Source organism: Cupressus sempervirens, chromosome 5 (assembly GCF_028749045.1).
Source record: "Cupressus sempervirens isolate cs-2001-9-10 chromosome 5, ASM2874904v1, whole genome shotgun sequence".
Classification (NCBI taxonomy): Eukaryota; Viridiplantae; Streptophyta; class Pinopsida; order Cupressales; family Cupressaceae; genus Cupressus; species Cupressus sempervirens.
Window position 1 is genome coordinate 1,019,072,996 of NC_143122.1, and position 22,356 is coordinate 1,019,095,351.

The 22,356-nt window shown below is 38.1% G+C and overlaps 1 protein-coding gene across 5 annotated transcripts in view; it reads right to left on the reverse strand.

Annotated features, from left to right (window-relative positions):
- EMB3108 (DEA(D/H)-box RNA helicase family protein) overlaps positions 1 to 17,408 on the reverse strand; it is a 242,759-nt gene extending 225,351 nt beyond the window's left edge. For 3 of the 5 annotated variants that reach the window (XR_016365147.1, XM_089833304.1, XM_089833305.1), the window contains exon 1: positions 17,001 to 17,408. Coding sequence is in view for 2 of the 5 variants with exons in the window: in XM_089833304.1 (XP_089689430.1) it covers positions 17,001 to 17,327 (327 nt within the window). In the remaining 3 variants the exon portion in view is untranslated. Of the gene's footprint in view, positions 1 to 16,995 lie in introns of all 5 variants that reach the window. The other 2 variants (XM_089833306.1, XM_089833307.1) reach the window with 2 other exon arrangements.
- Positions 17,409 to 22,356: the final 4,948 nt, after the last annotated feature.

The window sequence follows — 22,356 nt, forward strand, 5'->3', positions numbered from 1 at the left end:
AGTATTCCACCAATTATTTCCTGTGTCTTCATTATTCAATATAATCCATGAACTGGTATTTATTTACTGCATTCTATTTGAACAAATGCCATGTTACCCATGACTTCATAATTGGAAATCATCAATTATCAGAATGGGCATCAGCTTGAGACAATTTGCCAAATAATCTTGTATAATCTGTGTGGTGCAGGAGCACAGTTCTGTGTCCTATTGTGCATAATCAGATCAGTAAGCAACCTACAGATGCTGATCCAAAACAAGGTGTAAAGGTTGAGCCTAACACAAGGCATCCATTCCAAGTACCCAAGGATTACAATGGAAGCCACCCACAAATGGAAATGCCTTTTTCGCCTAACCCATATTTCTTGGATTGGTATGCAGGTGTTTGTCCCTTTTCTGCAGGTATTCAAGTCATTCCAAGTCCATATGGAGCATGTTACTCATGGTGTATGAGTTCGTTACCAGGAGGGGACTATGGTGCACAAGTACCTAAGGACACAAGGTTCACCATTAGGGTTTCTTGGGGGCGACATGAAGGCATGAAGCCCAATAAGGTCTATGGGACCATTATATAATGTAATCATGGTCAACAAAGTCATTTGGGGCTACTTTTAGTCTTTGTAACCATTTTGACAAAATGTTGCTATGTTGAGCAACCTAGGCCTTATGATTATGTTAGGGCTTCAAAGTATACGTTAGGGGTTTTGGGGAGTATTTTGATTCCATGAGGTATTACAAGACCATCTTCTTGTAATGAGGGTAAAGACTAGGTTCTTAGGTAAAGAAAGAAGAAAAATGTTAACTAATCATAAAAATAAAGCCCCAAACGGTCACCTCTTCAAAAGTTGGTTGCAATCGACGAGGAATGACGTAATGAACCTATTTAGACCATCCCCTGGTCGAGGGTGATGAAGAACAATAAGATTTGGATCAAATTTCAAAAAAAACACATCAATTTTCCACGTATTTTCATTTCAGACGTGTTAGACCTATTTTCTGTTTTGTACGGACTGGCCGGAGCCCTGATCATTCATGGAAAGTTGGTATATCAAGATAGCTTTATTTTGAAACAAGTTTGGTTAAATTTCATTCAGTTTTGTTGTAGCTATCAAGTTTTTTATAAACTGGTAAATCCTTACCTAGGGTAACCAGTGCATAGAATAAAATGTGAAAAATTGGCTTTTCACGTTGTTCCAAACCTCATCTTTGGTTTGGTGATGGAGATAGATGCATGTTTACTTTCCTCAAGATTGTGGACAATCATGCAATGTCTTGCACTGTAGAGTAGAATTACCAACCAAATCTCAAATACAGAACTATGTTAACCACATAGGACAGTTCAATTTGTACACAAGAAGTAAAATCTCGCAGATACTATTCTTACCATAGTAATGATAGGCAAGGAAATGATCTTTCTTTATTGATATCAAAAACCATATAGGTACAATACCAATGTTCCAAATATTTATAGACGGGTTGATCAATTGGAAGCCAACCAACGCATTTCCTCACCACCTAACTACCCAACCTGACTAGTTTAACAAGTATTAAACATAACAAGTATTTTATTCCGACTACATCTATCACCCCCAAAAAAAAGAAGTCGTCTTCAAAATGACTTTACAACATGAAACAAAAACAACATTGACTTCAAGAAGAAGGATGGGAGGACATCCCTGTGCTCGGAGTTCCCCTTAGCTATTGTAGGTCGCATTTTGTTGTCTTTTGCTTTGCCCGCACGCCCTGTAATACTCTAAGTGTATCCATCTTTTTAGCTTCCGCCGCAGCAACGGTGCGCTCCAATTCAGTTTTTTCCTTTTTCCAAGCTTCCTGCATAGTAGCTTTCTCTGCTGCCCACTGCTGCTAAAGATTCTTTCTTTCTTGCTCCCAATCCTTAGCTAGGTTCTTCTCCCTTTGTAGTTGCAAAAAGGTTCCCCAGAAAGCAACCTCCATTGTTGTCAATGCTACGAGGAGAGGCGATTGTTACTATCCCCTGGAACTGATAGAGCTGCCCGTCCATGTGGCAGCCATGTCCTCGTAGGTATAACCACCCTGTTCAAGTAGTTTCCAGTCTGTGTGGCAACCAGTGTGGATAAAGGTGGCCAATGCCTCTACCATAGTGATGATGACCTCCAAATTATGAGCCCTAGCCTGTTGCATGATCCTCCTAGTAGAATAGTCCATGGCATGAAGCTCAATGAGGAATAGTTCAGCCTTGGCTGCAAAGGATGTTGTATCTGATGGTTCTCCGCGCTCACTTTGTATATCAACGTGTTCCTCAACAGCTGGTGCTAGACGTGAAGACACCATGCCTTCCTCCTCAAGTAACCTGTCTGCTTCCTCCAATACCGTATTTGTATCTGTACCAGCTAGTGTCATCATGCTAACCTGGGGGTAAATTTTCCCAGTTGTTTCCTCGCCTCCTACTAGCTGTACCACAAGAGCAACCGGACGGACTACTTCTAGACCATGGGGTATTTGTACCCTTACTTTATGAGCACACTTGGGTTGGGACCTCAAATCTATGACCTTAGTACCAAAAGATTGTTCTTGAAGGATAAGTGGTGCCATCTTTGGAACCGATACTCAGGAAGCCCCCCATGTCACGATTTGTTGCCTACCATCTCCACTTGTTCTTTCCATGACACCTGCTTGATTTGGATCACCAGATAGTTTCTAGTAAAGTTTCGGGGGTTTTGCTAGCCTTGCTAGAAGTGGTCCCTTCGACGGTGGTAAAAACGTCATTGCCTGCGGAGTCCCCTGGAGATGACTCAAACGGATTTCTGCATCCTATGAGTCGGAAGAGGATGAATCCATATCGCTGCCTTCTTCCTCTGAACTTCCGTCATCCTCATCCTCTTCTACTCCTACTTCTTCAGTCACCACTGTTTGTTTCAATTTCTTTTTCTTGGGTTCACCGCCATTATGAGATCCAACATCCAAGGTATCCAGATGGAGCCAATAGTTCATAGCTAGTTTATATGGTTCTACTCTACTAGCCGGAACCAATGTTCCCTAGTGTTCACTGTCCACCTACGTGCGCACTGCCTCTAAGAACAAGGCCACTGTATGATGAGGCATATAAAAGGCCTTATGCTTCAACTCCATAAATTCTGAAAGTCTTTCAGAAAGAAATTTAGCCCAATTATATATCTATCCATTGTATAATCCATCCATTATAGGCAACATCCATACTGCAATGTTAGAAGTGTGGCTACCCGTAGTGAGCTTACTTTTAACCAAATCTACCACGCAGCGCCTTTCATTATTTGCTAGAAAAAAATTCTTCCAGCCCCGACTGTTCTTGAGGATCCCTTCCCATTCCACACTTGTAATGTCTTTTTGGCAATCAATTTCAGCCACTTCTTCTTGTCTGCTAGTGTCATAGAATTTTTTTCCACTTCTTGTCTTCTGTTAGGAATTCCGAACACCCTACTTATTTTTTCCACTGCATAAGAAATTGTCACGTGTTGCTGAAAATGTTGTATTATAGATTTATGACCTAACTTCTCATACCCTATGATTAAACTCCGTAGGATAGACTCAAACCCTTTTAATTCAAAAATGGGCATGATAATGATTTTATCTACCTCAGCTGCACATAATCCTTTCCTCAAGGGATGGTCGGTCGCTGCCTACTCCCACCGAGTTATGCACTCACCTCCCAGCACACTTTCAAATGTAATATTTTTAGCAATAATGGTGATTTTCTATGTGCCTTTCCCTTTATTCTATGTCATCTTCCTTGGCAATTTCTTCTTTTTAGGATCGATTATGTTTCCCTTGCTCAGATTTCCAATGCTTAGTTTCATCATTGTGTGTCGATGTGTTAGTGCCCAGATCTTTTTAATTGGTTGTAGATGCCACCAACTGAAATGTAATTGGTTGCTCCCCCAATGGATATGGACGGATGAGGATATCTAGACATATGGACGATCTCCCATTCCCATGCCCAGCCGTAAATCCACCGTACCACTCGCTGCTACCGTACAGAATCTCTTAGTACAGAAATCTGCTATAGTACTGGTGTTTGTCGTATGGTCCTATGCTTGTAATGATGCCATCATATAGAATTATTCTGTGGTCTGCCAAGGTGTTGCTGAGAGTGGTGCTTCCGTACGAGAAGCTCTTTACCCTTGAGCTGTTGTACGAACTGGTGCCACAATACAGGAATCTTCCATCTGGAATTCTTGCTGGTTTGTTGCCGTACGGGTATCTCTCGCTTGGAATGTGGTATAGAATATATCTGCCCAGACTGCTATCATACGGGGTTATTCAATACGAAAAGCCTGGCGTACAGAAGTCTAGATTTTGGACTAACACCATAAGGAATGCTGTTATATGCCTTGGAACACCGTACGGAGGGCTGGCGTACAGGAGTGAGTACTTCCTGAATTGGTACAGCTATGACTATGTCTTTATTTTGCCCCTGTACGGACGTCCATATGGACTGTCCTTGTTCTTTCTTCTCCACTATTTGTACGGCTGGCGTTCGTATGAGCACTTCCTTCTCTCCTTTCCTTGCACGTACAGTTGTTACTTGTTGTTCCTCAGCTATTATGACAAGTACCTCCTCCTTATATAGACCTCTCCTAATTTGTTTCCCTTCACTACTCATGCCTTTTATCTCATGCACTTTTTCTTTTTCTTTTTCTTTTTTTGCAAATTGGTTGCTTGTTGACTCGTTTCTATCCTTATAGGCTTTTAACTTAGACCCATTTACTAGGTCTCTGATAGGCTTGTTATCCAAAGTAGTTAACTTTATTGCTCCATTCTCCTTTACCTCTAATATTTTAAATGTTCCTAGCCATCGGACTTTAAACTTTCCTGGTTTTATTTCATTTTTTCCATTGTATTTTAGTACCAGTTGCCCTTGTCGAAAATCCATTTTCTTTAAATGTTTGTCATACCAAAATTTTCGCCTTTGCTGGGCCACTTCCATACTCCATTGAGCAAATGTCCTCCTTTCATCCAGTTTAAGTAAAGTAAACAGCCGTTCTTTGAGGCTCTCCTCATCCCCCATCCTATTTTCAACTGTCACCCGTAAGCTTGGGACTAAATGTTCCATGGGTCCTACGGCCTCCTGCCCATACATAAGGTAAAAGGGTGTATGTCCCGTAATGTGCTTATATGTAGTCCTGTATGCGCAGACCACGGCCAGGATGCGCTCCTCCCAATCTTGCCCTTCCACTCCACAAATTTTATAGAGGATGGGCACTATCACTTTATTCATGGCCTCTGCTTGGCCGTTTGCTCTAGGATAATAAGGACTGGATAAAGAATGAAAAATTATATACTCACTTGTCATCTTTTTGATGGTATGATTGACGAAAAGTACTCCTTGGTCACTAGTTAGTTGGAGTGGAATCCCAAATCTGGTAACGATTTGCTCATACAAAAATCTGGCTGTGCTGAGGGTAGTATTGTCTAGAAGAGCCCGCACTTCGGCCCATTTTGTTAAGTACTCTGTTGCTACCACTATGTATTTACATCGATGACTTTTGCTTATGGGTAAGGGTCCCACAAAATCTAGTCCCCACTGTTCAAATAATTCTTGTGGTTTGGATGGAACTAATGGCATGAAGTCTCTTTTGAGGGGCCTTCTTGCTCTTTGACAAGTGTCACAACTCAATACCCATTCCCTGGCATCTGCAAACAATGTGGGCCACCATAGTCCTCCCAAAAGTACCTTTCTCGCCGTAGCATCTAGTCCCATATGACCTCCCGCCAATCCTTCATGTGCCTCCCTAAGGATCGCTGGAATTTCTTCCTCCATTGTGCATCTCCTCAATATTCCGTCCGGTCCCATTTTGTTTAATAACCCTTCAATTAGCTAGAATGTGCTACTTTTTAAGGCAATTTTTCTTCTTTTTGCTATAGGCATTTCCTTGGGAAAAGTTTCTATTGATAAGTAGTGTTCAATTTTTTTGTACCATTGAGGTAAGACTACAATCTTAAATAGGTGTGCATCTGGAAAATCCTCACACACTCCACTACCGGAGGCTTCCCCTGACTTAATCCTTGACAGCTGATCAGCGATCACATGAGATTTTCTCGGCCTCACTATAATTTTGAATGTAAATTCTTGTAGCAAAATTAGCCATCTACTCACTCTCCCTTGGATCACCAGTTTGTTCACTAAAATACATTAGCGCTTAGTGGTCAACAAAAAATGTAAAGGGTGTAGCGAGTAGCTAGTGTCTGAATTTTTGAACTGCATAGATCATACCAAGTGCTTCCCTCTCCGTGGTACTATAGTTCTACTCTGCTTTTGATAGAAGCCTGCTAGCAAAATATATAGGGCGATCCAACCCTTCCGTCCCTGTTTGGGCCAGGGTGGCACCTATAGCATAGTTGGATGCATCTACATGAACTTGAAATTCCTTGTCCCAATCAGGATAGATAAGGATAGGTGCTTCCACAAGTCTTTTTTTAAGTTCTTGAAAGGCGTCTTCCTGTTCCTCCTTCCATTCAAACCATTCCCCTTTTCTAGTTAACTTTTCGAGCGGAAGTGATACTTCAGCAAATCCTTTGATGAATCGCCGATAATAACCAACATGCCCTAGAAAAGATTTGATACCTGTCACATTCTCGAGTGCCTCCATTCCCAAAATTACCTTTATTTTGTCTAGATCCGTCTTTAAGCCTTCTTTACATACTATATGTCCCAGAAGTTTGCCGTATGGGACCATAAACCAACATTTCTTAGGATTGAACGCCAGTCGTGCTCTTTGACATTTCTCCAGGCATTCTCTAATAATTTTAAGGTGGTGTTCCTTTCCGCTATAAACCGACCAATCATCAAGGAATGCTTTAAAATTTCCTACTGACATACCATGAAAAATGTGTAGTATAATCAGCTTGAAGGTAGCCGGTGCATTGCATAGTCCGAAGGGCATCCTATTATAAGCATATACCCCATTTTCCACCACAAATGTGGTTTTCAGCTTATCCTCCTCCGCAATACTAATCTGGTTATACCCGAAAAATCTGTCCATGAAAGAGTACATCTCATGGCCAGCTACTTCTTCCAAGATACTGTCTGTAAATGGAATGGGAAATGAGTCTTTTATGGTCACCGCATTTAAAGGTCTGAAATCTACACATCCGAATTTGAGTACCATCCTTCTTGAGTGATATTACAATAGGAGAAACCCATTTGCTTGTTGAACTTTAAATATTATCCCTGCATCCAACATCTTTGTGATTTCTTCTCCTACCTACTCCGCATAGTTTCTATTCATTCTATAAGGTCGTTTCCACACTGGTCTTGCTCCAGGTATGAGTGGAATCTGGTGGACACACAGTTTAGGTGGTACTCCTTTCAAGTCCTTGTACGTCTATGCGAAAACGTCTCTGTACTCCATAAAAATTCTGAGGGCTGCTACTTTCAGCACTGGATCCCAATCATCACCTATAAAAATTTCTTTGGTTTGCCCTATTTCTCCTAGGTTTAGGGCATGGAGGCTAGCCTCTTTGTATTCCACTTTTTGGTCAAAAATGTGGGTAGGTGTCGTATTCAAGGCGGTTACACCTTCTTTGTACTCCGTATACCCTTCCGGGTATCATTCCTTCGATTCTTGTATTTGTAACATGTTGCAATCTGGTTGGAAGACTTCATAATCTCCCATCCGCCACTGAAATAAGCCCTTAAGAGAGTCTGTGTCATCCTCCAAGTATTCCCCTAACCTGAGTACTCCCTCTTCGTCAGGTTTCATCCCTTCATATTCTTCTTCTTCAGAGTCAGATGCCAAGTCCTGACTTACTGACTGGTTCTTGAGATTTAAAGTGTTCTTCCTTCCTTCCGATTCAATAGAGAGGGTGTTTCGTTTCCAGTTGTGATTGGCCTTTGCTACTATTAGCCATTCTCTCCCTAATAAAGCATCTGTGATGTCCCCAATTTTAGACTAGGTTTTAACAAGAGTTAAACAATAATATTCTATTAATTTAATATATTTATATAGATAAATATATGATATAAAATCATCTAATACATTTTATGATATATTTAAATATAATGATAATATAATTCTACTAATATAGTAATATTAGAATATATATATCAACCAATATAAGAATCTTATGATATATGTAATAATGATAATAAATAAGGATGGTACTAAATGAATGGTGATAACATTATTATGTTATCTAAATAGCTTATATTATCCATGATCCTAAGAATACACTACAAATATGGAAATTTAATAATTAATAAATGTTATACATATAATATATATTAATATATATTGTTAAATATATGTTAATTAATAACTATTAAACCTTAACCATAACAGCTAGTTAATTATTATTTGAAGGGATGCAACCATTCATGACTATTCACTAGTAATAATATATATGAATAGGAGAACAAATGATAGACTAAGATAGATCATATATGAATTATCATGAAGACTAATAGGAAAAAAGAAGAAAATAAGAAAATGTCCTAAACGGGACATTACAGCATCATATCCTTTCTTCTCCAAGGCAATAACCACAAAGTCAAACAAATTGTTGGGTTCCTATTATTACCTTTTGTCCTATCAAGGTGCCAATCGGTTTGATGCCATGCTGATCTGCTCCTACGAGCTGGAATTTGGGCGGCCACAAGGTAGGTTTCCCAATCGCCTTCCAAGTATCTTCGGGTAGAACATTCACCCCAGAGCCTCCATCAATTATCATGTTCGAGAGTTTGTACCCCATGATCTCCATCTCTACCACTGTTGGCGCTCTCCCTAAACCTATTGTAAATAAGGTGTTTTCTTCCTTTTCCACTGAAGGTTCTTCTTTTTCTACACGCTCTACTGCTTTTGGTTCCACTCGTTCTACTATTTCTAGTTCCCCTTGGGAATCCTGCTGAGTTGGCAACTTTCCTTATGTCAATGCGACTTGTAACTGGGGTAGTGTATCTAGTAATTCCCCGATGGAGACCAGAATGGTAGTTTCTAATACTTTCCTCATGATGTTAGGTACCCCCTTGCCCCTAGAGGTCTTGGCTGGCTTAGCTGTTGTTTCCCCTCTTAATTCATTTTGGATGTTCTGCTTTGCCTCCTCAAATCTGGCCTTTTCCACAGTCACCTCCAGGTACATGGCTTTCTTGGCTTGCATCCTTGTTATTGCAAGTACCTCACTTTCTGATCCTGCAATATCTAGCATGTTCACACCTTTTTGCCTCGGGCAATTCGCATCCTCATGGTTGCCCGACCCACACCATTTGCAGAGCATTCCTCCATTCTATCCCCCTCTGTTTTGACATTCTCAGGCAAAATGGCCCATTCGTTGCATCTCCAGCATTGGATCATGGGCTGTCCTCTAGAATCATATTGGATTGCCCTTCGAGGTGTGTTGGTGTTGCTATTGTTATTACTATTATTGGCACTACCTCTATGGTTATTCCTGTACCCCTTGGGGAAGCTTTTGTATTATTGTTCTTTGGGGGAGTTGCTGGTGGTGTAGACTGTTCTCTAGTAAACAGTATCTAGGCGTTCCTTGTTTTTATGTTATAAGGGCAGTCTTTGATTGCATGACCCCCTATCTGGCAAATCTCGCAAAACATCTTTCTCGGGCATGCTCCTTTGGTATGACCCTCTTTTTCGCAGTCTGTACACCATAGGTCTTTACCTTCCTTCTTCTCATCCTTAGCTCCGGCTACTTCCTTCATTAGCCGTTTGAGGTCCTTCCTCAAGGCTTGGATCGTTTTCAACTCTTCCTCACTCTCCTCTGAACTCTCACTAGAGCTTCTATGTCGTCTCCTCTTGGAGGTTTTATTTTCACTTTCAATGTCCATGGCACACGTACAAGCATCTCCAAAAGTGGATGGTGGGACTATCTTCATTTTTTTTCTTAACGACAGGGGGAGGCCTTCAATAAACCATCTTTTCTTTAACCCGTCCGCAGGCTTATTGTCCAATTTGCTGATGAGCTCCTTTAGTCGCCTAGTATAAGCCTTCACCGATTCCTTCTTGTCTTGTCTAGTGTTATAGATTTCTGTGACAATTTCATCATCTCTTAACAATTTGAATTCCTCCTCAAATGCTCCACACAAGTTATCCCAAGTGTTCTTCTTGCCAGCATCCAAGTCTGCATACCAATCTATGGCGATCCCTCTTAATGTGGCAAGAAATGCCTTCAACCATTCATTACTATCATTCTCCCCATTCGCTTGCCATATAGTTATACAAGTTTTGCAATGGCGAGCACGGTCCTCTGATCCGTCCCTCGTAAATTTAAGCAATTTTTGTTTATCGACTGTCATTTTCTTTCCTTGTTGCCACCTTCCCAATGGAACCCCTCCTCCCAAGGGAACACCACCACCCAGTGGAACCCCACTTCCAAATGAGACACCACTTCCTAATGGAACACCCCCGCCAAATGGAATGCTACTTCCCACTGGAACACCCCCTCCAGATGGAACACCACTTCTCGATGGAACTCCACTTCCTGATGGAAGTCTACCTCCCGGTGGAACACCACTTCCTGATGGAAGTTTACCTCCCGATGGAACACCAATTCCTGATGGGCCAGACTCCTGACTCCTTATCTCCCCTTGAGGGAGTTCTTGCTGTTCAGGGGTTTCTGGTTTTCGGCACCCAAATTGCCTTTCCGGTGTATCTGAAATAACCAAATTGGCTAGTTCCTAAATAGTATGTTCAATCCACCCTTCCTAACTTTGATGGGAATCCCCTTGTGTTCTCCAGTTACGACATCTCTCTTCTTGCTCCTAGAGACGTAAGGTTCTTAGGGCGACTTCCTCCTCAATTTCGCCCTCTGGTGATGTCCTCCGATATTTATTTGGAATTAGGGGCATGAAGTAATTCAGTGCCTATCTCCCTCTCTTGGCTTATTGGGTTCCTCTACTTTGTGATTTTGTGCCCTCTCAGTAAACTGTTGAAGAACTTGTTGCCTTCTTCTTTCCCTCTCGATTTGTGCTCTTTCTTCCTCTATATGTACGAGGTTCCTTGCCAAAAGTCGAGGAATCTGTCCTAGGAGATCATGCACCACCGGTGGCATGGAGAGCTCGTCGCGTACCGTGCTCTCAGGAACCGTCCTCTCACAGGCTTCCTTTTGCACGTACTGCTCGACCGCAACTTTCCATGCTGTCACCAGGTCGCATGTCAACTGATCCTCCCTAGTTATTTCTTCCTCCTCTTCGTCCCTGTTAGTAATTTGGATGCAAGGTATAAATGGTCTTCCCATTAGTCCATCCTATCCAGCATAGTACCTCCAGATCCAAACTTAGGCAATGGCGCCAAAAATGTAGAGTAGAATTACCAACCAGATCTCAAATACAGAACTATGTTAACCACATAGGACAGTTCAATTTGTACACAAGAAGTAAAACCTCGTAGATACTATTCTTACCATAGTAATGATAGGAAAGGAAATGATCTTTCTTTATTGATACCAAAAACCACATAGGTACATTACCAATGTTCCAAATATTTATAGACAAGCCGGTCAGTTGGAAGCCAACCGACACATTCCCTCACCACCTAACTACCCAACCCGACTAGTTTAACAAGTACTAAACATAACAAGTATTTTATTCCGACTACATGCACGTGAATCTGAAGGCTGGTAGTCCAATTTTTCCTGTCTCGGACTAAGAAAATGACAGTCTACAGCAAGGTATACGTTTATATGTCAATCAGTCAAGTTGCAAGGGGTATGTTGATGTAAGGGCATGTGTGGAGGTGCGATAGATGTTTCCTAAAGGGTTGGTGACCAAGGGAATGCAAGATTAGAATCAGAGTTGTAACTATCTCAGAGGGATACGACTGTCACAAAACAGCAAAACAGTGTAGTTGAACGTCGGAACAAAACAATCACCGAGATAGTTCGATCCATGCTTGAACACAGACATGTTCTGAAGAAGTTTTGGGCAGAAGTAGTTAACACTGCGGTTTATGTTTTGAACCGGTCACCCACAGTGGCGGTCAAAGGCAAGACTCCAGAAGAGGCCTGATCAGGTCGCAAGCCCAAAATCAGTCACCTGAAGGTTTTTGGCTCTCTTGAATTTGTTTGGATCCTTGATGCGTCATGCACCAAGTTGGATTCCAAGAGCCAAAAAACTCATGCTTGCTAGATACAGTAGTCTTCACAAAGCCTACCGCTTGATCGACATTGAGACATCTCATCTCCTTTATAATCGTGATGGAGTCTTTGATGAGCAGCAAAGACCATTCATGCATGTTTCTCATATTCTTGATCTAGCAAACAAGCCTATGAAGGCTCATGATTTGGGAGTTCAGCTTCTATTAGGTCCACCTAATGAGAGGGCTCTAGCAGCTCCTGCAGCTCCACTTCTACCAATGATTCTTGTACAGACACCTCCGGCTTCTCCTGCAAGATCACCTAGATATATAGATGCTTCACCTGAATTTGATCCCGATTCTCCTAATGAAGAACCTAATCTTCGAGCATCTCCTGATACTAATGTTGGTCATTCTCCTCTTTGGCCTAGGTGGTCGGCTAAGACACTTGCTGATCTTTGAGATGATGAGCTCATTGACTCAGAAAAAGAGTAAATCTACATAGTTAGTTAACTTTGCTCTCATGGCCAACATTCATAGTGTGTTTGAACCTCAAACATATTTTGAGGCTAAAAGAATTCCAAAGTGAGAACAGGCCATGACATCTTAACACCAAAGCCTGCTAAAGAATAACACCAAGGTTCATTTTGATCTTCAATCAGGGAAGAAACCCATTGGCTACAAATGGGATTACAAAATCAAATACAAATCTGATGGTGTTTTTGGATAAGTATAAAGCTCATTTAGTTGCAAAGGGTTTTTCTCAGCGTCAGGGCATTGATTATGAAGAGACCTTTGCTCCTACTGCAAAGATGAGCACAATCAGATTAGTCCTAGCCATGGCAAGCACAATATGGCTAGAAGATCCATCAAATGGATGTCAAGAGTGCTTTCTTGAATGGTGACCTACAAAAAGAGGTCTACATGACGCAGTTTCCTAGTTTCAAAGTTGCTAGTAAAGAACACCAAGTTCTTAGACTGGTGAAAGCTCTCTATGGTTTGAAGCAAGCCTCTAGAGCATGGTACATGAAAATTGATAAGTACAAGCGATCAAGGCTTCAAGAGGAGTTCTTCAAACTCAAATTTGTTCATCAAGACTATCGACAGTGTAATATCCTCCCCTATTTTTTTTCCAAATAAAGAAACTTGCAAGCTACTTTATGATATCAATTAATTTTCTTAATAACTCAACATAGCATTTTTGTCAAACACTTGGCACACATACTAAAATATATAGGAAAATCTGAAACTTCTTATTTGCTAATTAAATATTGATTTTTACCATGTAAATGTGCTCATACAATTGTTTAACATGTTGCGACAAATATCAGTCTTGTATTCAACAACTACAATGCAAAAAGTATTAAAATTTGACAGAAGAAACCTGGAATTAGTTGCTGTAGTATTTTTGCAGATGTAGTTGGCAGCCTTCCAAAACCTCAAATCAGCAAGAATAAACAATAAACTTGTTGCAAATACTGTTCACGCACTGTAGCAAATTCACTATTCATCCGCACTGTAGCAAAACACTATTCATCCGTACTGTAGCAAAACACTATATGAAACCCAGTATATTCCCTGAAGTGAAAACACCATTGATCCTCCTAACTATGTCTTCCAACAGCGAAGAGAATGCTAGCAAAGAGGGATTCCGTCCTCCAAGCCCAATAATCAGATATCTAGCAACATAACTTTTATCTTCATCCAAGCATATTAAAAAGAAGCTCTTCCATTTCTTTTATAGTGTTCTCACAAGAGCTTAGTCCTTCATTTTCTCAATGTGGGATAAAACATAACTCCCTTTATGTAACTTATGTCTCCAATGTGTTATAAAATAAAGGGGACTCTTTTAATTTAAATATTTCCCACAAACTATAGTCTATGCATTAATAAAGTTAAATATTTAAATTTAACTTTATAAAATAGCTTTATTAATGCATAACAAATCTTATCAATGATAAACAAGTCTTCTTGTCGATTTTAAACAATTACCATTGACATACCGCTGCCACTGGATGTTCGACCATGTCCAAGATGACTTACTATAAATAGTAAGTATGCCCAAAGTTGCCTCAAAACCCCTCATAAAGACCTGCAACTAAAACTATCTAGGCCAAATGGCCTCTAAGTCCCTTTAATGTCCTGGTTAGCCTACTGGACTGTGGGAAAATAGGCTAACGACAACATCATGCTATGAATGCTAAAAAAAGGACATTACAGACAGTGACATCATCCTTTTCGTCATTTATGTGGATGATTTGATCATCACTGAAAATTCGGCATCTTTGATTCAACGAATCAAACAAAGTTTATGTCATTCTTTTAATATGACTGACCTTGGGCTCATGCATTATTGCCTAGGTGTTGAGGTTTGACATCAGTCTACTAGCATATTTATTTTTCAGTCCAAATATGCCAAGAATATGTTAGACAAGTTTCGTATGCAGAACTGCAAGCCTGCATCTACACCCATGGAGAAAGGCCTAAAGTTATCAGCCAAGTATGATTCTCCTCCAATTGATGATACTACATACACGCAACTAGTAGGCAACCTCATCTACCTCTCTGCTACTAGACCTAATATCAACTTCATGGTCAGCTACATCTCACATTTTATGATAGCTCTTAAGGCTGATCATTGGATGGCAGCAAAGTGTGTGCTTCGTTATATGAAGGGTGCTACTGATTATGGACTTCTTTACTTTTGGAGTTCTAGTCCTAAAATCAGTGGGTTCACAGATTCAGACTAGGCGGGTTTTGTTCATGATAAAAAGTCAACTTCTAGATATGTGTTCAGTTTGGGTTCCGGTGTTGTCACATGGACTAGTAAGAAGCAACGTGCAATTTTCTCTATTCTATAGAGGCTGAATGCAGAGGGACAGTTAAGGCAAGTTGTAAAGCTATTTTGGCTTTGTCGGATGCTTGGGGATATGCAAATGTCACAAGCAGGCCTGACAACTTTGTTTGTTGATAACCAAGGTGTTATGAAGTTAGCTCGAAATTTAGTCTTCCATGAACGCACCAAGCATGTGGATGTTCACTGTCACTACATACAGCAACTAGTTCAAGACAGGACAATTGAATTGTAGTGGATTCCTACAGCGGATCAGACTGCAGACATTCTCACCAAGTTTCTTGGTCCAGATAAGTTTGTCCAATTCAGAGGACAACTTAGTGTTGTGGATAGATTTACCAATTATTTCGTAATATATTTAACCTCTCTGCTTGGCGTAGTTTTTTTCCCACAGGTTTCTCCGCGCAACTATTGCGTCATGTGATGTTTTTATATTGCGGATGTGTGTCTCATTGCTGCTATCTTATGGTGATAATATTGTTGATTTATTGCTGTTAAAAGTTCACATAAGAGAGAATTATTAAGCATTACATGAAGGCTGACTTTGGAACATTAAGAATAAGGGTCTAATCATGGTTTTTTCATATTAAGGCAATTTAATTTTCAGAATTGCATGTAAGTTTAAGATCTCTAATGTTCTAGTTGTCCAAAAATTGTGTCTCATTCTTTGATTGATTTATTAAATAGAGATAGTCTTTCACAATCTTTGATATTGAAACTGTATATTTCTACATAAAATCTTCCTTCATGACATCAATGACAATAGTGCAAAATTCCATCTTAGCATCAGTGACAACCATTATATTTCCAATACGTTTGATGTTGGAAGGGCGTTAGAAATGCCAATCTGTTGGGCACTCATTCTGTCCCTTGGCATAAGAATATAAGTATTCCAAGCTTGGCATGGGATATAATGGCTTCTTTCAGTGTTGTGCAGACCACATGCTTCCTGCTGGTGTTCTTGGAAGAAAAACGAGGCATTGGAGCACTATTTCCAACCTCCAAATGAAGAATGCTTCTTGCTGGATAAGGTCAGAATTTTAGAGTTGTTTGGTTTGGTAAATCTGTTGTTATGTGGAACAGACTGTTAATTATGTGTCTCTTTACATTCAAGCTGAATGTTTATGAATGTTCTTAAGGCAATATGATTTCAAACCCCACCAAACTTTCATAAAACATTTCGGCGATACCACTCCAGTAGAATGGCTAAAAACTGTTTGACAAAATGTCTGTCATCTAAATACTGAATGAAAAAAAAATATTGGTTTAGAATCAGAAAAAATATTTACCTATATAAAAATGAACAGTGGCATTTAAATAACCACTAACGAACCATAACTATATGAGATATTTGCGAGTCATGATGGTTATGACGTAATAGATAGCCAACACAAAACATTGGTCAGCGTCAGTTCAGGCATCAATACGAAACCCACTATTCTTTCTATACTTGTCAAATATGTTATGATATCTCAAAAGCAAATCCAAAATAATCAAGCTTCCGCTTCTGTATTCAATATAAACCATTATGGTTCGAGCATTTTAAAGATTGATTCGGGGCTCACAACGCCCACTATTCTATCCATAATTGTTGAGTGTAATGTTGCATCTTAATAATAATTCCAATAAAAAAATCTGAAAACAATAGCCACTCTTTAACTGTAACACAATCAGCCGTAGTTATAAGCTTTCAAGGTATGATTAATGACTTGCAATATCCCAAAAGCAATCAGAATAGAGAAATTCTTGAAGCAACAACTTATAACTGCTAATAAGAAAATAATGAGAAAGAAAGTACGATAAATGTCCATAACAAGGTCAAATGGAATGAGCTCAAGAGTTGAATCCTTAAAGTTTTCAAACAACACCCATGTTCAGAGCCTCTGGATAAATTTGACAAGAATGCATTTCTTAGTCGCGGTTGTGACATCCAAGCCAGGTAGAAAACGAGGTGTATTTGAAGCAAACAGATGAAACAGAGTAAACAAGTAACAGGTCATATAATTACAGTGTTACAAAAATCTCAAATTGTCAAACAAAAAGGATATCACATTATCATATTTCTATGGCAAAAATATATATCTGAAAGTTAGAAAGCGAAAACACCCTGCCTGAACTAGAGAAGGTATGCTTAGGCCCGCTTGATTCACTGAATTTTCAACTTCTTCCGAGAGGCCAAGGCTTTTCCAGCTCACTCCTCCAGCCAAAAAATCATCTTGCCCTGTAGACTGTATAATAGATTTTGGTGTCTTATGAACATCATATTTCACAGTTTTCTTAACTTTGGTTCTTGTTACTGGAATGCTTGAGAAGACCTTGGCTGCAGAGTAGTTCGTTCTGGAGGTGCTTGTGAAACGCAATAAATATTTGAAAGCAATGGGATGTCTAGTTGGGCGCAATATGAGGTTTCTGCAACTGCACATTGCAGATAAATGCATGGCGGCAATGCAACTTTCTCCTTTTGGAGAAAACTATCTCAGTAGCCAAACTACGGAAAGGAGTTTTGGACATCTTTATCTGGGTAGCCCGAAATGAAATGATTTATTTTATTTTCTAATTATTTTAAATAGTTTTTAATTGATAAGACCTAAGCGTATGGGAATTTTGGAATGCTATGGCTGGGAACAAATTATCATAGGATTAGGTAGTTTTTGCATTATCAAATTATAGCTTTTGATTTATACTTAAAATAATAGATAATTAGTGGAAAAAATATATTTGGGATTAACATTTAATAATTTAAAAAAAAATTATTTAGAAAATTGAAAAATAATAGTAGAATAAATTTATAAATAAAAAGTTGGGTCTTCACTATTAATTTATAATATTAAAGGTATATAATTAAAATGAAATACTAAATATAAAATAAAATTATGTTAAAATATTAATGTTGTCAATGGGTCTTTGGTCTATCAGTGAAATTGAAAGGTTTTTAAAGAACCTACCATGGATCAAGTCTTGCTGAGTGTAAGGCTTTAACATCAAAAAGGGGATGAGGTTGAGGTTGTGCCCAGTATGAATTTGGCAGAATGGATACCCCTTAGTTCTTGGTTGTTAGTTGAAGAGCTCCAATTGTTGGCTCATGCTCATGTATCGAGTAGCCAAAAAGATTTCATGGAGGGCCTCCATCAAATATATACGCTAAGTTACAATATCCTTCAATTTACAGCCTTATTGGTCGAGGACATTAGAGCAATATTCAATGAGGAACTTAAATTCCTTGTAAAAAAAATTGTCCTTCTCCTTAGTTCTCATGATCTTTTTACAATGGGCAAGGGGAGGTGAGGAAATAATCCACAGTCTATTGAGGGGTGCAATGAATTAGTGGTCACTAAAACATTATGTTTTATTAATAAATACTTAACTGTTGTGTCTTAACCAAATGTAACATGTCATATCAAACCAAATTAAGAAACAATAGCATGGAAGAATGTATCCATTAACAAGATCACAAAAGTCATGCATATGTGACACATTACATGTGTATTTGAATGGAAAACCCTTGAAGGGTGAAAACCCACTATGATGGAGAACTTCACTAGGCTTCACTGACTAAAACCTTATTGCTTACATGTCTATGTTACTAGAAAAGATGTTATGGATCATGGTATAAGAAGATCTCATTGGACGAACCCTCACTAAGTATTGTTTTAGAGCACTGGCTCTAAGAGCACCAACTCTTGCACATCACTTCCAAGGTAAAATAATCAAAGGGGTACTCTATTTTATTTCATAATATAAGCTCTATTATTTTTTGTCTACACTCTAAATAATTGCTGCATTTTTATAACTTGAATTACCACAATGGACAAGTAATAGTAATTCAACTTTTCATCATATCAAACTACACTCCAATTAAGTTTATCAATTAGAATCATTGAAACTTGTATAAAATCCTTAATTTTGTGACAAAAAATATATTATATCAAATTTGCAATATAAACTCATAAACATTTAAACATTCAATATTTACTAGCATTTGCATGAAAGGGAGGTGCAATAGTTAAGTCAATAGTATAATATCATACCATTTTGACTTAATTTTTCTTAACTTCTTTTAATTCATATTTAACTCCAAAGTTGTATCATTATGGTTAGGGAAAAGTTAATAGCATCTAGCCACCACTACATTTGGCCCTATTTTTTGACATCAATTTCTAATGGAGGGGGCACATTTTGTGAAATTGGTGTCTTTGTTTTCAACTGCCCCTAACATTATTGCACTTTCGACTACCTATTTTGAGTCCATCAAAATTCCAACGGTCATGGGAAATATTATTAAAAAAAGACAAACACCAAATCATTTTCACAGTCAACCGTGCACAAAAGGCATAATTGCAACATGAGGTTTAAGCATAAAATTCTCGTGTATTAGTCAATCAATGTTGCAAGCACACATATCATCAACATTGTCTACCTGTATAAGATCATATACTGCTTCGAGATAATGTGATTTGAAAATGAAATTTCCCAACTTGAAACCTGATTTTATTTGAAAATGAAATTACTTGAAACTGCAAAAATATTGTGCAAAAACACCATCAATTATGCCCTAAGAATATTGTAACCCTTGTCGCATCTAAGCAACACAATATGTGGCACCAAACTTTTCAAGATATTGACTTCTTGTTAGCACTAAGTAGCAACACAAATGCAACCCCCTGACCCAACTGTACAGCATGCCCATTCCCATGACATTCATATAATTATTTAGTATAGATTTGTTGACCCTAATTATGGTTTATTTTGGTTTGTGAGGTTTTGATTTATAAAGGTAGGTGGGATTTGATGAGAAATAGATGGGATTTTCCCAAGGTGGATAAGAATATAAAGTCATGAATGCTCAGGCACTGAATAGTACAATTCCTTGTTGTATATGGATTTCGTGTGGTATTTTGACTATAGGCTCTTTGCTCTCTCCTCTTTACATACACACAAATCAATGATAAAGAAAAACTAGGGGTTACACAATGGAATCTTTTGTTGAGTTAGGGGAATGGAAGGGAAACTAAAAGTTATTAAATTTTGATTGATTGTGTTGTAACTTATGCCCTCGCCCAGTTTTTCCATTCATTCATTTATTTAGGATTCAAGAGTGAATATATATTTGTCTCTTGTTGTGCCCTTGTGATCTATGCCTCTACGATGATCTTTTTCAGTAAAGAAAGGAGAAAAGGAAAAGGAAAAGGAAAAGGAAGGGTCTTATATGCTAAGTACTCCAAAATCATCCATTTCATATCTTCATTTATACAAAATGTCTTTCTAGTTTCTTTCTACTCACACGCCCATTTCATTTCTCACGAACATCTCAAAATTATGTCAATCTAAGCTCTCAATTGTTTCCTCTCATGTGATCATCTAATAATTGTTAAATGATGATTATTATAGAGGTATATTTCCAAATGTTAAGAATAATAATCATTTGGACCTATTAAGTTGAAATGCTAAATGATGATTATTGTAGAGGAGTGGTTCCAAATGACCAGCATTGACTCATGGACTTGACTCTTGGTCCACATGACCTTATTGGTTCCAAAGTAAAACAAATCAAACAACATGAATATCCTAAACACATCAAACAACTTGTTTGGTGCTACTTATGTTTCTAGGAATCTAACAATGTCATTCACATATGTGTTTGTCTAATTATAGAATTTTATTTATAACATAGTTTATCTAAGGTTAATGATATGAAATTTTTTTATTCAAAATATAAATAAATTGGATGTTATTTCTAGATTAGATTGTGCCTTTATATTTTAATCTACATTTCAAATCACACTAACTGTGATCTATTATCAGAATGATAGGTCAAATATTGGTTAAAAACTAAGATAGCTTTCTACATTCTGATGGTAGATCACAGAAACTGGTTGGAAATGTTAATAAAGAAACTAAGACATGCTCTAATCTAGAAGTTCCATTAAAAAATATATATGTTTACTTTGTGAAATATTTTACTTCGTGTCATCTTAGCTGGTGAAGTAGTTTACTTTATGAAACATTTTACTTTGTACTTGGTGGTGAGGTATATTATTAAAATTTATTATCAAGAAGGATCTTTAATTAGAGTTACATGATCTTACAATCTATAATATTCTACATAGGGAATAGAACAACATTAGCACTTTTCCTTTCACTAATGTGAGTGTTATTGATAGTTGATTTTTCCTAAGCAATATGATCAACAATTAAACTTTACTTTCTATAGTAGTCATTATGTATATATAAATGGCTAATATTCTAGGCCAACTATTTGGACTATACATCAACAAAAATCTACAAAGCATGTCTTCTAGCCTACACTCTATTTAAGCTCTGAGAAAACTAATATTTTCTAAAGAGGAGAAGTAATACAGAGAACAAAGGAAGAGAGTAGCACCAAAAATCGAGCCCTTAACTTGTTTTAATAAAACCTTGAGTCAAGTGTATGTACCTAAGTATGGGGAATATTATATTTAAGTAGAGGGGGAATATTATATTTAAGTAGAGGAAACTTTATTCTTCAAATTTCTCTTAATAGGGATGATGTTCAGACGTAGCTAACTATTTAGATCATTGATATATACTCTTTTTGAAAATGGATAAGTTTGTTAAACTATAATTTCCACTCATTGACAATATTATGCACATGCATTTTCCTTTCATGATGTTACTTGGTAGTTTCCTTTGGATGATTTGGTGTTTTAATGTTCCTCAAACCAATATCAATGTACCAGTAACAATTGTAGCTTGCAAATAAAATAGGGGAAAGTGAATAAAACTTGCAGCTTTGGCCATCCTGGCTCCATGCTCGTTCCCAACTCTTATGCTTCATTTTCTCAAAACAATTAAAAAGATATTATATGCTTCGTCTAAGGGAGAGCTTGTAGAGAGATGATGCTAAATAATCTTTTTTGGTCCCTTTTCCAAATCAATGGGTCTAAGTATTGGTACAAATTATCTATGTCATATACTTTATTCTTGAGGCTGAACTAACCTTACAATCAATAATTTTATGAAGCGGTAATTTTATGGTTATTTTGACTACAATCTCACCTCCAATCATTACTCTTTTCAAACTTTGACATTCTTCTTTTTAGAATAGTTTTAAAAGACTGTGGTGTGAATTTGAAATATTTTAGAGATAATTAAGATTTAATTGTGTATGTTCCTTTTTTCAATGTTTTGAATGGTGTTTTATGATTCACCTTATTCACCTTCATTATAGTGAACTAGAGAAGAGAAAATAAAAATAGGTGAATTTTAATAAGTAATTCATTTTCTCTCCTTTTTCTATCTCACTCTTCACCTTCAGTATAGTGAGCTAGAGAAGAGAAACCAACAATAGGTGAATTTAATCTATAATTCATCTCTCTCTCTCTCTCTCTCTCTCTCTCTCTCTCTCTCTCTCTCTCTCTCTCTCTCTCTCTCTCTCTCTCTCTCTCTCTCTCTCTCTCTCTCTCAAATTAAGTGCCACATAAACTA